Source organism: Morone saxatilis, unplaced genomic scaffold, assembly GCF_004916995.1.
Source record: "Morone saxatilis isolate NCDOM2014 unplaced genomic scaffold, NCSU_SB_2.0 Contig8, whole genome shotgun sequence".
NCBI classification, from domain to species: Eukaryota; Metazoa; Chordata; class Actinopteri; family Moronidae; genus Morone; species Morone saxatilis.
In genome coordinates, this window is record NW_023340257.1 from 17,012,228 (window position 1) to 17,028,259 (window position 16,032).

The following is a 16,032-nucleotide window of genomic DNA, read 5'->3' on the forward strand; positions in this document are numbered from 1 at the left end:
TTGTTTTTGTTATTGCTGGTTAGGAATATTAAATCATCCTCTCTTGCATAAACTATAGCTTATAAACTCTAAAATAGAAAAATCGGTTATCTTATCAGCTGAAAGAAAATCCATATCATGCATCCCTAATCAAAACAATAAAAGTACATGAAGCATCGTGTTTGTTACTCCACTGGAACCATTTTATCAGTGTCACTGAGCTCCCACTTCTCAACACTAACGGTGAATGTAATGTAATCATAATAGCACCTACTGCCACAGTTACAATAATTCCTCACCCACCTCTTTCTGCCAGTGTTTGATCTTGTTGTTGTGCTCAGTGATGGTGGTCTCGATCTGCTCGATGCGGAGCCGGACGCTGAGGGACTCCTCCTGCAGTGCGTGCTCCTGCTGCTGCAGGACCTTTATCTCTTTCAGCACCCCCTGATACTGCTCCTGCACCTCAGGAAGTGCGGCCTAGAGGACAAGAAAAACACAGTGGTACTCAACTTATTTCAGTGTTTACTTTATTCATTCAGATGGGGCGATAGCTCCGACTAAAACGGCACAGTAATGACATTGTTTAACTAAAAAACTCCTGTTACTAAACCCAGAAATAGTCCAGAATTATCATCACAAAGCCATAATCCCATAGGAATCACTAGCATACCTTACATAGGTTTTCTTAAAGGAGGTGCAAAGCAGGACAGTAACATATTTGGTGGTGTTTCTTTTGATAAACAGGTAAAAACTCATATTGTGGGAGCTTTAAATTCTAAGATGCATAGTCCTTCAGCAAGAAGACCAGGTTGATGGTAAACTAGTGTCAGGAATGCTTCTTTGAGCTGGAAACTACTACTTTTGGATATATTGGTATAAAATATCGGCACATATTCCTGTGGAAATCTGCACACAAACAATGAGTCTTGGACAGAAAGTGAATGAAGAGCCAACCTCAGCCTCCTGACAGGCCTTCATGATCTCCCCGGCCTCCTCTTCCAGTTTCTTCAGTTGTTCTGTGAGCTCAGCCATCGACTTCTCGTTCTCCTCCAGCTCACTCTGCACACGATTCACACTCTCCTCGCACTTCTTCAGGTTGCTGCAGAGGGGACACAAATACAGATATTAGCCTCTGTCAGAGTGGTTAATGTGTGTGTGAGTAGAAAACTGTTGATAATTCTTTGATTTCTGTCACAGCTGACCCACGCTGACGCCGTAACGTGAGCAACAGCAGCAGCATCTTCCAGATGTGTTGAGGCACAGTGTGGAGTGTAGGTCACCTGTGTTGTGGCAGTACTCAGAGCTCAATATACAATCAGCGTAGTTATGAGCCTAAAAAAGAAGAAGCTAGACTTGGATGCAGCTGTAACACTTCCTGTATACACACAAGACTAATAAGTGCCGGCTCAGGTTAAACTCTCTGTTAGACTGAGTCAGGAAGAAAAAGAGACAGACACACTTACTCGCTGATACCAGTATTGGGAATTCCCAATACTGCTATCGGGATAGGACGTACCATTGGTAGACACAGCAACAGCTACTGTCACATCCTCTGCCCTTCAGTAACACTGTTTCAATACAGCTAAATGCACATCCCAACTTTTAACTGGCTTATTTTTCATTTTCTGTTGTTTGGCCACTGTGTGAGAGTAAAGTGTTTATTTAATGCGGCTTATAAATGCTACTTGCTAAACAAGGTTAACAATAATCTCTGCACTGAGACCATCACTCTAAATAATAAGGCCTCTCAGGATCAGTGATGCATGATGAGACTGACATGCAAAAAATAGCTAAAGAAAGAATTAGAGGCCGTCATTTTGTAACAGACAGAAGTATCTGTGTGGAAGGATGTAGTGCGTATTTTACAGTGAAGTTAGACATTAGAAACTGCATCTACACCGTATTTGACACCAAGGAAATTGAACAACGGCTGCCTCGTGTGTCTCACTTTATAAGCTCCAGTGTGTTTTTCACCGGCTCCTCCAGCTGAACAAACCATCCTGTCACATGCAGCCACCAGTGTCCTTTTACTACAGCACACTGTCAGGCTGTCAGGCCGTCCTGCGTCAATCTTAAAGTCATGACTAGATGCCCCTTTTAGATGCTGCGGCCACAACAATGATTAACTCAAAGGAACCAATGACAACAACAGGAAGAAGAAAGGACACCCAGAACCCCGGGTACAGGGTGTCGCCCCCTAGTGACAGACAGAAGAGAAGCCTCAGTGACACATCACTGTTGACAATAACTAAACTCTGGAGAGAACAGTTCAGTATCCTCCTTAGGAACATAACACACACATTTTAAAATACTAAATAATTCTGTGACTTTAGGACAGTTTCATATACATTTAAATGAGACACTGTGCCAATAAATGTGCTCAAACTAAGTTGCTATTCACGGCTCAGCCTTTCTGATTTTAGAACAAATTTCGTCATCAACAGACACTAAGAGTAGCTGATTGTAGTGTGTGTGAACTGCACAACCACAAGTAATTACAGAAGTGAAACATGCATTATTTCCTCACCGGCCAGCTGTCTTTATGGCCACTTGAGCCTTGGTTATGGTGGAGGAGCAGTCATCCAGCTCCTTGTTGACCTTGTCAAGCTTGTCCTGCTGAGCCTTTAGCTTGTGGCTATTGATGTCTACAATCAGGTTGTGGAGCCTTTTCACCTCAGTTTCCACCTTCCCAGCCTTACTGGATGCTGCCTCGTAGTCTGAGAGAGCAACAGAGGTTATGAGGGACAGAACAGGGAGAAAGGAAGAAGACAGAATGATAATATTCATGTCTGAAACTCATTTAGACATTAAACATGAAAACAAACCAATTAGAACTCATTCTTACATGAGACCAAATATGAACTTAATAACATATTTAAGAATTTACAACAATATATCTCTCTTTACAGTTTACAGGAGAACCCTACCTTTCTTGAAAGCCTCCAGGCTCTTCTCCATCTGTTTCTGTTTGGTCTTGTCTGGGGCAGCAGCCAGCACGTTGGCCTCAAGTTCCTTGATCTGAAGTTTCAAGTGAGTCTCCTGGTCAGCAAGACTCTGAAGGAAGGAAAGAGGGAAAATAAACGTTTCTTTTTTGTTTTCAGTCCATACCGTCATATTTTGTAGTTGACTATGAATAAAAGGGGATGTTATTTAGATCACAAACACAGCCAAATGAGTAAGACACAGTGAATGAAAAGGAAGGGGTGTATCTGCTTTACAGTCATGCTGTTGGCATATTTTTCCAGGGTGTTCTTCATATCTCGGAGCAGCGGCTGCAGACGCTGGATGTTCTCCTCCAGCTGCAGCTTTCTCTCTTGGCAGCCCTGCAGCTTCGACACTTTCTCATTCAGCTTACTCTCCATACGATCGAGCTGGACAAAACACACACACACACACACATATATATCTATCAGTTTTATGTTACTGAGAACTTGAACTGATAATGTCTTTGTAGTTTAGAATCACACTAAAAAGAACGACAGTACGATATGTACAATAATCTCATGTAAGAAGAAAACAATGAAATACAGAAAGTAATGTCTCTTTGTTATTAAAAAGCAGCTGATCTCAATTTGCATAACTGAAAATATTAAATTTAATCTTTTGGAGTTTTTGTATTGCATTGTGTGTTGGTTGGACAGTATGTCCTTTTGTTATGTTGTTAACTTAACTTGTTAACTTATAAGAAGTCCTACGATATTAAATTAAGCAATGCTCTGGCACATATGTCCATCTGTTCTTACGGTAACCCTAACTGCATCTGTGCACCATTTAGCTGAAAATCAATGAGTTTGATTTTTTACCAGATTAAGTTCAACGGTAAAGAAATTATTATTATTTGAGGTGCAACAAATATAATCACAGCTCGTTTTCTTGTCCTATATAATAACTGTTGTTGAATATCTTGCAGTTAAGTGCAAATAAAATAACTTTTTCAGCTTTCTGCAGAGCGGGCACAGTTGTGCAAACTATTACCGTGGACAAATCGTTATTTTAAATCAAACGCAAAACATTTGACTGAAAACGTAAGACCTCTGATAACCACCAACCCTTATGAGGGTACTTTGCACTCACCTCCTCCTGTGAGAACTCGGTGCCAATAGAGGAGCCCATCCTTCCCTTCAACACTCTTCCTCCTCCAGTCATGGTTCCTGACAGAAAAAAATAATAAAAACAGAATGTGTGTATGTATTATAATCTTCACTAAGTGAGGCACAAGTATACGAACTAGAGATCAGCCAAACAAAGTTCTGAAAGAGTAGGCCACCCACCAGCCATCTCGATTATCTGTCCCTTCAGGGTGACCACTCTCCAGCGCCTGTCTTTCTGGAAGGCCATCCTCGTGGCCTGCTCCATGTCCTGGGCCACCAGAGTGTCCCTTAGGGCAAAGTAGAAAGCTGGTCGCACACTCGCATCTTTCACTCGCACCATGTCGAAGAGACGAGGGCTGTCCTCTGGAGTGCGAATGGGAGCCATGTTCTTCTCCCACACTCTCATCTGAGCGAAGAAAGTGAAGACGAGTAAGGAGACGGAGCAGCGAGATGAGGAGAACGTTTATCGGAAGAAACCTGAATAGCTCAACGTTAGTTTAATGTTTACCTTGTCAAGACCGATGAAGGTGGCAACCCCAATGTTCTGTTCTTTGAGGAACGTAACACATTTCTGCGCTGTGTCAATGGTATCCACCACGATGTTGTCCAGAGCACCACAACTGGAGGAAATGGCCACGTCATACTTCTCCTCTATGGCTCCAAGGTCTCCCTGCAAGAACAAAATTGAGTTATAAAACAGACATTTAATGCTTAAACGTCAAATAAAATACATTTGTAACAGTGGAGTTGAAGTTACATGGCAGTGATGAGACTCCATTTGTTGTACACATCATAACTAGATGACCATCATTTAAGTTGTTGCTGTATAACCCTTTTTATTAATAAGTTATTAATACCAGTCTTCCAAAGATGCCAGGGATTCTGCCACTCTTCTTCTGCTGCATGAGGGCATCCAGGACTTTTCCTCGACTGCGGTTGGAGGACAGAGAGCTCTTGGCTTCTTCCACCTTCTGCCTCATTTCCCTCACCACTTCCCTCGTCTCATTATCCATCTTCATCAGCTGGCCCAGCTCTCCCTCATCCTGCAGAGACAGAGAGAGGAGAAGCTCACACAAATGACGCCATCCACTGTGCAGAAACACTCAATAAATGTAGCGAGTGCATCTGTATGTGTAGTGGTTTCACAGAAGCTTCAGAGTTTTACAAATTTTGAATGTCCCATGTACATGATGCCTAAATAAAACACCATCTAAACAACAATGTTGGTGTTGGTGTTACCTTCTTGAGCTCCTGTTCTTTCTGGGGTATTTTGACCTCCAGGTCTTTGATGGCGGCACGGCGCTCACGCAAGGTGTCAGAGGTTGTCTGCAGCGTCTGCTTGGCCGTGTTGAGCTGCGTCACAGCTGTGTTGTGTCGGCTGAGGTAGATGTCAAGCTCCGACTGAGCCAGGTCCATACGAGACCGGGTCTCATTCACAGCCTTACTGAGCTCCATCAGCTCTTTCTCTTTGGTCTAGAGAAGACAAAAAGAGGAGAGGTAGGATTGGAAGACGAAATGTTTACTATCTAAAGTTTAACGAAGGATGCAGAGAACCAACACTACGACTGTGTACACACACACCTCTTTGTCCTGTTGCAACCCGCTGGTCTCTTCCTTCAGACTCTCCATCACCTCCTTCAGTTTTTCCTCTTCTTTCACCTTCTGCTTCTCCAGCTCTTCCCTGCGAGCTGTTGCCTCAGAGATGGCCTTTTCACTGCTGGCTGGTACACCACGCACTTCCTCCAGCTGAAAGAAGAGCCAGACAGGAGAACATACAAAAAAACATGAGATCCAACTCTGGATTCTTAGCCACAGTGGCTACACCTGTCTAGATTCAACTTGAGGACACATTTCATTAAGACACACTTCAACCCACCAGAGTGATTTAGATTAATTATATAATTCAATTAGATAATGAGATAAAAGGGATGAGTGAAGACTTTAGGAGACAAGAGCTATAAAGTAAATGGATTGAATACATTTTGTGCCAGTGCCAGTTACAAGCAACTGTTCTACACATTCAGAAGCAGGCCAAAACACACAACTGTAATCAACTATAAACACACATTGAGGACTGAGCAATCCCTGGTTAAGACTGGCACAACAGTTTGCTGCTGGGCAGGACTGAAACAAGGCAAGGAGTGGTGTGTATACAGTCTATGTTTTGTAGGGTTAACTGCGGGTGAAATGTGAATGTGGCTGCTGGGAGTGTTACACAAGCCAGGCCATAGTTGACTACCACACAGCAGAACACAGCTCCCCAGAGGTCCGTCTGCCTCTGACCAAGACGTTTCCAGAGAACAACCATTGTAGGTGGAGCAGATAAGCTTTTAGAGGAGAGAGGGAGATGAGAAGATATACCTACAGTTATGAGGGAACTCTTTAACTCTAGGTTTGTGTGAAAACGTTTTTCAGTAAGTGTGCAAGTAAGAGAAACATTAGTCTAAGAGACAGGACCATGATTAATAGTGAAACACAGCATGAGTGGGCTATCAATAGGCACACACTAACAATAAACTTGTGTTACTTCACAGCCCCCTAGTGGCTAGTTTAAGGCAGATAGCCCTTCCTGCCATGAAATTTAATTTACAAGTCTATACAGGGCTTTTTTTTCTATGGATAATGTCAATTAGAAAGAAACACAGGGATTTCTCTTTACCCAAGGTAAGAAAAAATATGAAAAATTGAAGCAAGGTCCCTACACACTTGTATAATTTTCGGTCACATGCCAGTAGCAATATTCACATGTTTCTTGTACGAAAGCCAGTTTCACTGTAGTTAGTATTGCTTTGTATGGCTGTAGCCATCATGCAGTATGATGTCAGTTACATTTCTCTGGAAACAGCAACTCCACCAGCAGCCAGGATGCTTGTTTAAAAAGCTACATTATTACAAATGTAGCTGCAATATTTTTCTCTCCACAATTTCATATCATCTAAAACTTACAAAATGCTTATTTTTCACAAGAAAATCCAGGTTAGAAACATTTTAGAATTCTTTATCTCTAGGAAATGTATGTATAAATAACTAGTATAATACTGAAATAAACATAAAATGAACCTTTTAAAAACACAACACCACACACACCAACAGTACACTGTTGTGTTTACAACTGTAAAACACTTACATGTGAAATAAGGGATGCTTTGGGGGGAAAAAAACACTTCAACCTACAAGTGAGATGAGTAAATCTGATTTCAAACTAACCAAATAAAGGTACAGATAGAGTTTAAAATGTCTTTGTTTAGTACTGCAATTTATTCATCATGCAGGTTTCTTTAAAGCCTTGACAAATGTCTTTTTCCAAGGCCTCAAAACAACAGCCCCTTGTGTTTTCTATAAGCAACGGAAATTGTATTTTTAGTGCCCATGTTTCTTTCTTGGCCACGGGACAAAATAAACAGTAACATTGGAGTGTCATACCACTGGAGCTAGCTTGTCTTGACTGTAGTGCAACCCCTGTATTTGTTAATGGATATTTATTGTAAATGATGAAAAATGGCTACAATTGCGCTCTCCTGACAGATTACATGTCTGTGTGCCTCTGAACACTGTGACAATGATGGTGTGATACTGTCAGAGTGAAATAATCCCAACTACTGCAGAGTATCAAACAGTAACAGCAAGTTAGATGAAGTCATTGAACTGTGTGTAAAAGTGGACCACAACTTAAAGGCCAACACACCTTTTCTTTGTCCTTTTCCAGCTGCTTCTGCAGTTTTTTGTTTTTGCTCTTGGAGTGTTTAATCTTCTCACGCACTTCAACGTCCTGCAGGTCCAGCTGGGTGAACTTCTCCTTCTGGGTCTCAATGTACTTGTTGAGCTTATTTTGTTTCCTGGTGGAGGAACAGCATTTTTATTGTGTACACTCAAGTCAATCGTGGAAGAAACAACTGAAATATTAGATAAACTATGAGAATCTGAAAAATAATAAAACAATAAATACATAAAGAATAATAGGCTCAGTTTTTAATATAACAACAAGCAGTTGTTTGTCAGTTTTCAGTTCCTTCACATTTTACTTTTCAAAGAAGTGGAAAAAAAAAATAATCCATGCTTATCAAAGCCAAAAAATCTATAAAATTATGGCATCTAGAACAACATCAACTTTATACATTTTTTTTGGAAGGGAACAACAATTTTTAAATACTTTTTTTGCAACCATCTGTGGAATAATCAAATTTTAGGACACACAAATTACTACTGTTACTTCTATTCTTTTCCAGATCTGAACTGGAATTTTGCCTCTAAATAAAACTGTTCAGGGTAAGGCCCTGAGACAACAACCACAAAATTATTTAATTAGTAGAAAAGTTAGTGACATTCTAAGCATGTTAAATTGGATAATAGAAGGGGAGAAAAGAAAATGCCTTACTTCTCCACATTTTTGAGCTCTTGGTTCAGTTTCTCAGTCTCCTGTGATATCTTTGTATTTTTCTCGGTGAGCTCCTTGGTGTCCTCCAAGATCTTTTGCTTTTCCTGCTCTTTATCCACCACACGCTTCTGAAGATCATGACTAAAAGGCAAAGAGAGGTCAGCAAAAGCCAGTTAAAGGTCAAATTGTAAAATTAAAATAAACATAAAATCTGTATTTATTGTACAGATATTTTTTTTCTTCTGTGCTACTGTTGAAATGTAATGAAATTAGACTGTTTAATTTGTCTTGCACAGAGAGATGGTGCTGGTGCACTCACACATAATATTGGCAGAGCTGACTCTTGTGTTTGAAGATGTCATTCTCCAGGGTGAGGAACTCCACAGCTTTGTTCTTTTCTCCCTCCAAAGCATTCTTCTCCTTCTCAACTAGCTTCACTCGGTTTAGCTGGGAAAGTGAACATGTTGCAGTACTTAATATCAGGTGAAAAAACTTCAATAAAATTCCTAGACACAAATCATATGCATTAGTGCCATGTTTAAAGGAACATCTATCTTTTTTTATTTTTTATTTTTACAGCATCTCCATCATTCTGGTGCCACATAAATATTTTGATCAAAGCTATAATAGCATTCATTTGTTTTCTGATCCCTCCAGTATCTCATTACCTACATCGTACAAAATAAAATACTAAAAAATACTAAAAAAGAAAAGAAAAGAAAGAAATTTATCAACCTACTAAGATAACACAATCTTCATAAGTAATTAAGTTCACAAAAAGTTTTCTATGAAATACCAGGAGTCCTGTCTGGGGTAGTACCAACTTATCTTACATACTTCAGTTACACAACAATAAAAAGTATTATTTTCATCCGAGATCCGTGCACCAAAAGCTTCCAAACACATACACACACAAGAGAAAGCATCTTTAAAGTGTAACGTCTACTCTATAAATAAACAGCAAATGAAGTCAGGACACAGGAAGGAAAGTTGGTTAGCTTATGAGTGTGTGAGCAGATAGTGTATGAGTGTATGTCACCTTCTCTCCCCTCTGCTCATTGAGTAGCTCAATGCGGCGGGACAGGGTTTGGATGGGCTCCTTGAGGCGGCAGGAGCCGATAATGTCCTCCAGGTACTCCAGCATGCCCTCATCATGCTCTGTCTGACCTTTAGGTTTCATCATGGCAATCTGCTCCACCTCACCCTACATACAATCCAGGACAACACATGGACAAAGACATGCATGCAGTCATTTAAGGAAGAAAATAGATTTTAACTTTCTAATAAAACAATTAAAATTTGTAATATGATAAAAAAAAATGTCCACAACACTTAATATTAAAATATGTAGTCAATTGAATTTATAGCTCTAAACTTGCAATAATGCTGGTCTGTGACACACACACACACAGTTTGGCAGATACATGTTCAGTGTACCAAAAATTAATTTCTAGAGTTGCCCTTTGAAAACACAATGACTTTTCCAACTCAGAGACACTTAAGAGTAATCCCCAGTATTAAGCAAACTGTTCAATCCAAAACAAAAAGAGAACATAAAATTAAAATAGTGAATTTCTCATTCTTTAAAAATATATAAATAAAAAAAATGATATGATTCAATTTGAACTAAGTCTTGTAGTGTAGAGTAAATAATGTGATCAAAGACATGTGAAACATGCTTCAGAACATCAATGTTGTAATAACACATCACCTCACCAGCCCACCAACAATCCTTAGCCAACACATTACCTGTGCTAAAATTATAATTACCAAATTTAGAAGAGAAATTTAGAAACAAATACTTTTGATATCATGCTAAATTTGACTTCTTGAGGCCACACCTTAGTTAAATTTCCAAATACTGCACATGTGTACTGCTAGGCCTGAGGTTAGGGACAACTCTCCAGTGTAATTATATTTGTTTTGACATTTGTTTATTTTTATTTATTTTTTTTTTTTGAGACAGGCTGGCTTAGAATGACAATATTGCATAGCAACATACACTACATAATAAATGTCAAGTTAAACATAAATTAAATCCTGATAAAGTTAATACCCAGTGTCCCAATTTATATTTTACTTATATGTAGGCGAAAAAATGGCAGCTCACATATTATTTTTATGTATGAAAGAAAGGAGAAGCCAGTAGTGGAAGGGGGGGGTGATCCCACGTCATCATCTGCTCTGACCAGTGCACAAAATACACAGCTTCCCCTTAGCAGAGGCCTGGAAAAGTGACCTTGGAGAACAAGCTAAAGCCTCTTCCCATAGTCATGCAGCCATGTCATAGACAGAGAGCTGAAAACACTAAACTCAATGAGTGAGAATGGACACACACACACACACACAAAGCAAAAAACATGTAATCAACCAGCTGACCACAAAACCACAGTACAGGGCAAAAACCAAGTGTTCACCTGAAACTACCACATACTGTTGAAACAATAAAATTAAATAAAATTAAAAAGTGTGACAACAAAGATTTAATCAGCCATTTTGTTCCAGTCTGACAAGAGTCATCACCCATGGACCTTGAGTTAATCAGTAATAATGGGGAGGTCACACATCTCATACAATCAGAAGGAGTAGGAGTGTAACTAGTGAGCGATCTCAGTGCAACACAAAATATTTTTTTAAAAAAATCAAGAAAAAAAAATTAACAACAAAAAGTATTAAAAAATATACAGGAATGCATTACATTCAAAGTGGAGGTAAAAAACAAACTGAAAATGTTGAACCAATATTAAAGCCATGGTAATGGAGGATGTTTGATCCAGCCACACTGAAGCAGCACTGCTAATATTGGGGTTGGGGTCTGTTCTCACACGCCAATATTTACGTGCTGCTAAAGCGTGGTAGGTACATGGGGAAGGGAGGTCCAACTTGTCCCCACTGGTGGGTCAAACCCATCAAAGATTCCCCCACTTAGTAGGTCAACTACAGCCACTCACATCCAGGTCCGAGTGTGGGTAAAATTGCATTTATTCCTTAAAATTCTAAAGCAGCAAATAATGGTTCGCACCTTTTCCACATTGTTTCAAACCATGATGCGCTGCTATAGCAGTCTAAGGGGCTGGCAGAGGACACATCCTCTGCTTTTCCAAGTCCAGTGCAACAGGTTATTCCCACTGACAGGCATGGCTTTAAAGGTAGCCATGAAACACTCGACTCAAAAGAGGACTGGGAAATGGGCAGAGCATGAAGAGCAGGAAATCTTTGACATAATGGGATGGTCACAGCAAAGAATAAAACAAAAGCACAGTTACAAGTGGAAGAGGGAATTACATTTAAAAAAATGTACAATTACCTGTAAGATCAGAAATCTGTTGTGGTCTAGGTCAATACCATGGCTTCGGAGTAAAGCCCCCACTTCTTTGAATGTGGCTTTCTTGCCATTGATATGGTAGGCTGAGGAATTGTCTTTGTTGGCAGTCCTGGAAACATAGAACTTGCTGTTGGGGATGACTTCGTAGTCATCTCCTTCCTGACTCAGAGGGGGGAGGGGCACAAAACACAGACAAGCTTAGAGCAGAACAGTTAAGGAGAAACTCAAACATCTACACAGCAAATGATAAACTCATATTACTGACAAATCCACTGAGGGTGGTTAGAGAAAAACAACCCCACATTAAAAACAACTAAGAAAAAGGGCTTGTTTAAAAAGCTCACAACAGATCCAGGCCAGCTACACTAACATGTAAATAAACAATATCAATACTAAAGTGTATTCTACCATGTTGCATTGACAAAATTAAAGCAACATGTTAGATAACGTGATGAGATTATAAATGCAATGCGAAAAAGTAGGTAACTTGCCTTGAAAAGAATTAATTTTAGAAACAAGTGTAATAATTTAAGTTGTGCACACCACCTCTTTAAAAATATTTTTAGGTTTCAAAAATGGCAGATTGTGAAGCCAGAAGAGTTCACAGAATTATGCCCTTAGTTAAGCACCTTCATTTTAATTTATTGTGAACTGATGGACCAAACACAAAGGCTTGGACTTATTTAACAGTAGTAAAGGCAAAACTTACACCCCCTATGGCAGATCAAATTTAGTAACACATTTAACTCTAATTCTTTAACTTTTTAACTACATTTAGCTTTCAGAGTAATTTGTGATCTAATGCAACAGACTAAAATTGTCTCTCAATATAAACACCCATTTTATTGACTTTCCAAAGTACAATCAAATAGGCAGAGCTTAGTCACTTAATGGCATATTTAAAAAATTATTCAAAAATAGACAACTCAATTCAGGCTCGTTATGAATTGAATACTGCATGTGTGGGTGATAGTTCTAACTTTCATGACTGATTTGAGTTTGTTTTTAGTCACTGGTGTAATAACTGTGTAGCAATATTATATCATGAGGCATTGAGGGAAAAAAAATACATTTAAAAATCTAAAAAAAATATATCTGTCCACTAGAAAATATTTTTATTCACCTCTTTCGATTCAAACTGCATATTGATTAATTTAGGCAAGGTCAGAGTGAGTGTAGTGTGTATCTGTGTGACAGAGATACAGATATATATATATATACCTTATCAATAATCTTTTGAAAATGCACTTCCACAGTACAGCTTTGCACATCTTTGTGTTTATCAGAGCTGTGAATCAGCACCGAGAGCTTTTTCGATCTGATCTTTTGAGCTCTGTATCCAAACACAAAGAGCATCGAATCTATCACATTGGACTTCCCACTTCCATTTGGACCAATGATGCATGAAAAGCGCTGAGAAAGAGAAGAGAGAAGATAAAAAAAATATATATAAAATCAATTATCCAAAAATATACTGCATCCACAGACAAATAAAGTAAATGTTTTAACTTTAGAAGCTATATGTGAACATTTCGGCATAGTAAGATTGTGATAGTGAATGTAATCCAAGTGGGTGTAGTTAATTTTTATTTTGATATACTTATATTTGCAGAGTGATGAGGGGAGCAGAAAAAGATGAAAAGACAAAGTTTACAGAAAGTCATAATTTAAGGGAAATGTCAGCACATCACTAGATCACTACCCCATGTACGATACACTCACTAAATCAAAATGGAGGAGTGTGACTTTTTCCACTTTGGAAAAAAAAAAATTAAAAAAAAATTAAATAAATGTTATAATGTAGCATCATTAATATTTTTGTACTTTTTGTGTCTACCACCACACAGGGCAACATGTGTGCAGCCACATACCATGAAATTAAAAAGACAAATAAAAAAAATAAAAGTGAAGAAACACTACAAATGATGGTAAAACTGTGAGCTTAACACAACACATTAACACAGTATTTCCCACGCAGGGTTGACATTTGTAACCATGTTTGGTTGTACCTTGTGAAAAGGCCCCAGAATCTGCTCGCCTGCGTAAGATTTAAAGTTGCGATTCACTAAATGTGTTATCATCAGGCGAGGAGCGCCCGGTTCATTGGTCATTGCTGGGGGCGGGGGTGGAGGGATGCTACCGAGAATCTCCTCCAAACTGCGATTATCAACCGAGTCGGCAGCTTCTCCGTGAGACGGATCTGTGGCACAGAAAGAAGTACAACTTTTATTCCTCTGTGCGAGTTTCAGGTGGGCGACAGTGATGTATGGGGGAGGATGGGGGAGGGTAGAGGAGGATAAAACAAACAAACAAAACACAGGCAGCAAGTTAACAACAGCAGTCAAACAACGACTCCCCGAGAAAGTTGACAGGCGTTATTTTTCTTTGTTCTGGAAACAAGAGCCAACCCCAAAAAGAGAGAGAGAGAGACCATGGCCGCTTATGAACAAACCCACATTATTATACAAACGCTCTCCACGAGAAGCGTTGATACGTGAGAGTAGATGCGCCACATTCATTTCGTCGATAATAAATAACTAAAGTGTACATTTCGATCACCAACGTCACATTTTCACTCATGCTCAACTGCACTCAAAACACAAGACAGGGGGGGGAATCTTGTTTTCTGGTGATAATGTATAACGTAAAAGCGATTATGTTGCCATCACACCATGCCACAACGACCTGTCCAAAAATCTATTGTGCTCACATAAGCATAAACAAGCTATGGGGGTCGATGTTTGTAAATTAAATTCTTGCAGCCAGACACCCAGTGAAGCATTTCAACACATCCCAGAGAACACAAACATCACTTAATGCCTATGTGCATCTGAAGCTTCGCATATAAATTACCACGCAAATTACAAAATGACCAAGTTATAAGAATTACACCAAACACCCTCTTGGTCTACTACATAAGGCGCTTTTTCATTATCCGAAATAAATTACCTCGTTTGCTGAGAAGATCCGAGGAAGAAGTGCACTCGACGATATCAAAATCATCTCAAAAAAAAAAATCAAGACATTTATTGATGACTGACACTTTAGAAAAAAAAATATACCAGCCACTCTAACTACGTGTTGAGGTTTAAGTAAGGAGGAGGAAAGAAAAAAAAAAAAAAAAAAAAAAAAAAAAAAGGCTTCACAGCTGTGCCAATTGGCCACTACCAATACAGCAATAGACGCAACGCCATTGAAGTGAACTAAACTTATTTAGATTCACAGACACCAAAACAGCCTTTGTTACTTGCCAGTTGTCGGCCGTGCCTCCTCTTGGCCATTGGAGTCAGTTACTTGAGGGGGTACATCCAGCTCGTCTTCGGAGTCATCCCGAGGCTGCGACCCTTTCCCTCTTGGCTTGGCGGAGGCAGTTGAGCTCTTTGCAGTTTTAGATGGCATGATTTGAAATCTGAAGGGGTCATTGGAAAGGGAGGAAAAAAAAAAAATAAAAAAAGAAGAAGGAATATCCATGAGTGGTTTTTATGCCTGTCAATCTTCCCCTAACTCCACTTTTAGTCGGTCACACGCAGCTACCGTTGTCAGGCTTAAATCATTACCACAGTCAGATCTCACTGCCGCCCATCTGAACTGTTAGTCGGTGTATTTTTCATTTGGTAACATAGTATATATGTTTTGTTTTTTTTATATATATAAAACAACAGATGATAGTTTGTCACCTGAACAAAGTGAGTTAATAAAAACGGCTCACAGCCTGGTAACATAAAAGAGATGGCTGCCAATCGGCGAATTAGATGCTGTTCTAACACTAAACCCAAATAACAGTAAAAATAAATAAATAATAATGTCCTCCTCCTGTGACAGGATCGGTTACTACCCCACTGCCACTGAGGTGGGCATTTGATTTGCGCGTCACAAAGTTGGACAGATAATAACCCTCGCAATGTTTTGGGGGGGGGGAAATAAAAAAAACAACAACAGGAAAATAAGATTAAAGTAACGTCAACTAGGAAAACAAGTTCAGTTAATATGCAAATAGGTAAATTGTCTCCCCCACAGCTCCTAGCCTAGCCCATGTTAACGTTACATCGTCATTAATGGAGAGACGCAACAACAACAAAAAGAAAACAACAGGCTCTCTGGTTGGTGGTAAAAGCAGAAAACGTCCTCAAATGATCCAGGTCTCTAACTAATCCACTAATATTCACTTTAATACCCCCCCCCCGTCAAGTTTTACGTTGGGGGCGGAGGTGCACACGGGGGCAACTTCACTCGCTAGCTAATTAGAGAGAGAGAGAGAGAGA

General features: G+C 39.5%; 1 protein-coding gene across 3 annotated transcripts in view; it reads right to left on the minus strand.

The window, feature by feature from the left end:
- Positions 1-16,032, minus strand: part of smc4 (structural maintenance of chromosomes 4) — an 18,650-nt gene that overhangs the window by 1,671 nt on the left and 947 nt on the right. The window contains exons 1-19 of one of the 3 annotated variants that reach the window (XM_035679708.1): positions 15,022-15,927; positions 13,780-13,970; positions 12,992-13,183; positions 11,753-11,929; positions 9,485-9,649; positions 8,765-8,892; positions 8,446-8,586; positions 7,756-7,906; positions 5,652-5,816; positions 5,310-5,543; positions 4,928-5,113; positions 4,579-4,740; positions 4,251-4,476; positions 4,054-4,130; positions 3,198-3,350; positions 2,907-3,033; positions 2,507-2,696; positions 934-1,078; positions 283-456 (exon numbers count right to left, since the gene is read on the minus strand). In XM_035679708.1, coding sequence (XP_035535601.1) covers positions 283-456; positions 934-1,078; positions 2,507-2,696; positions 2,907-3,033; positions 3,198-3,350; positions 4,054-4,130; positions 4,251-4,476; positions 4,579-4,740; positions 4,928-5,113; positions 5,310-5,543; positions 5,652-5,816; positions 7,756-7,906; positions 8,446-8,586; positions 8,765-8,892; positions 9,485-9,649; positions 11,753-11,929; positions 12,992-13,183; positions 13,780-13,970; positions 15,022-15,241 — 3,204 coding nt within the window. In that variant the 5' untranslated portion in view covers positions 15,242-15,927. Of the gene's footprint in view, positions 1-282; positions 457-933; positions 1,079-2,506; positions 2,697-2,906; positions 3,034-3,197; positions 3,351-4,053; positions 4,131-4,250; positions 4,477-4,578; positions 4,741-4,927; positions 5,114-5,309; positions 5,544-5,651; positions 5,817-7,755; positions 7,907-8,445; positions 8,587-8,764; positions 8,893-9,484; positions 9,650-11,752; positions 11,930-12,991; positions 13,184-13,779; positions 13,971-14,719; positions 14,871-15,021; positions 15,928-16,032 lie in introns of those variants that run through there. The other 2 variants (XM_035679710.1, XM_035679709.1) reach the window with 2 other exon arrangements.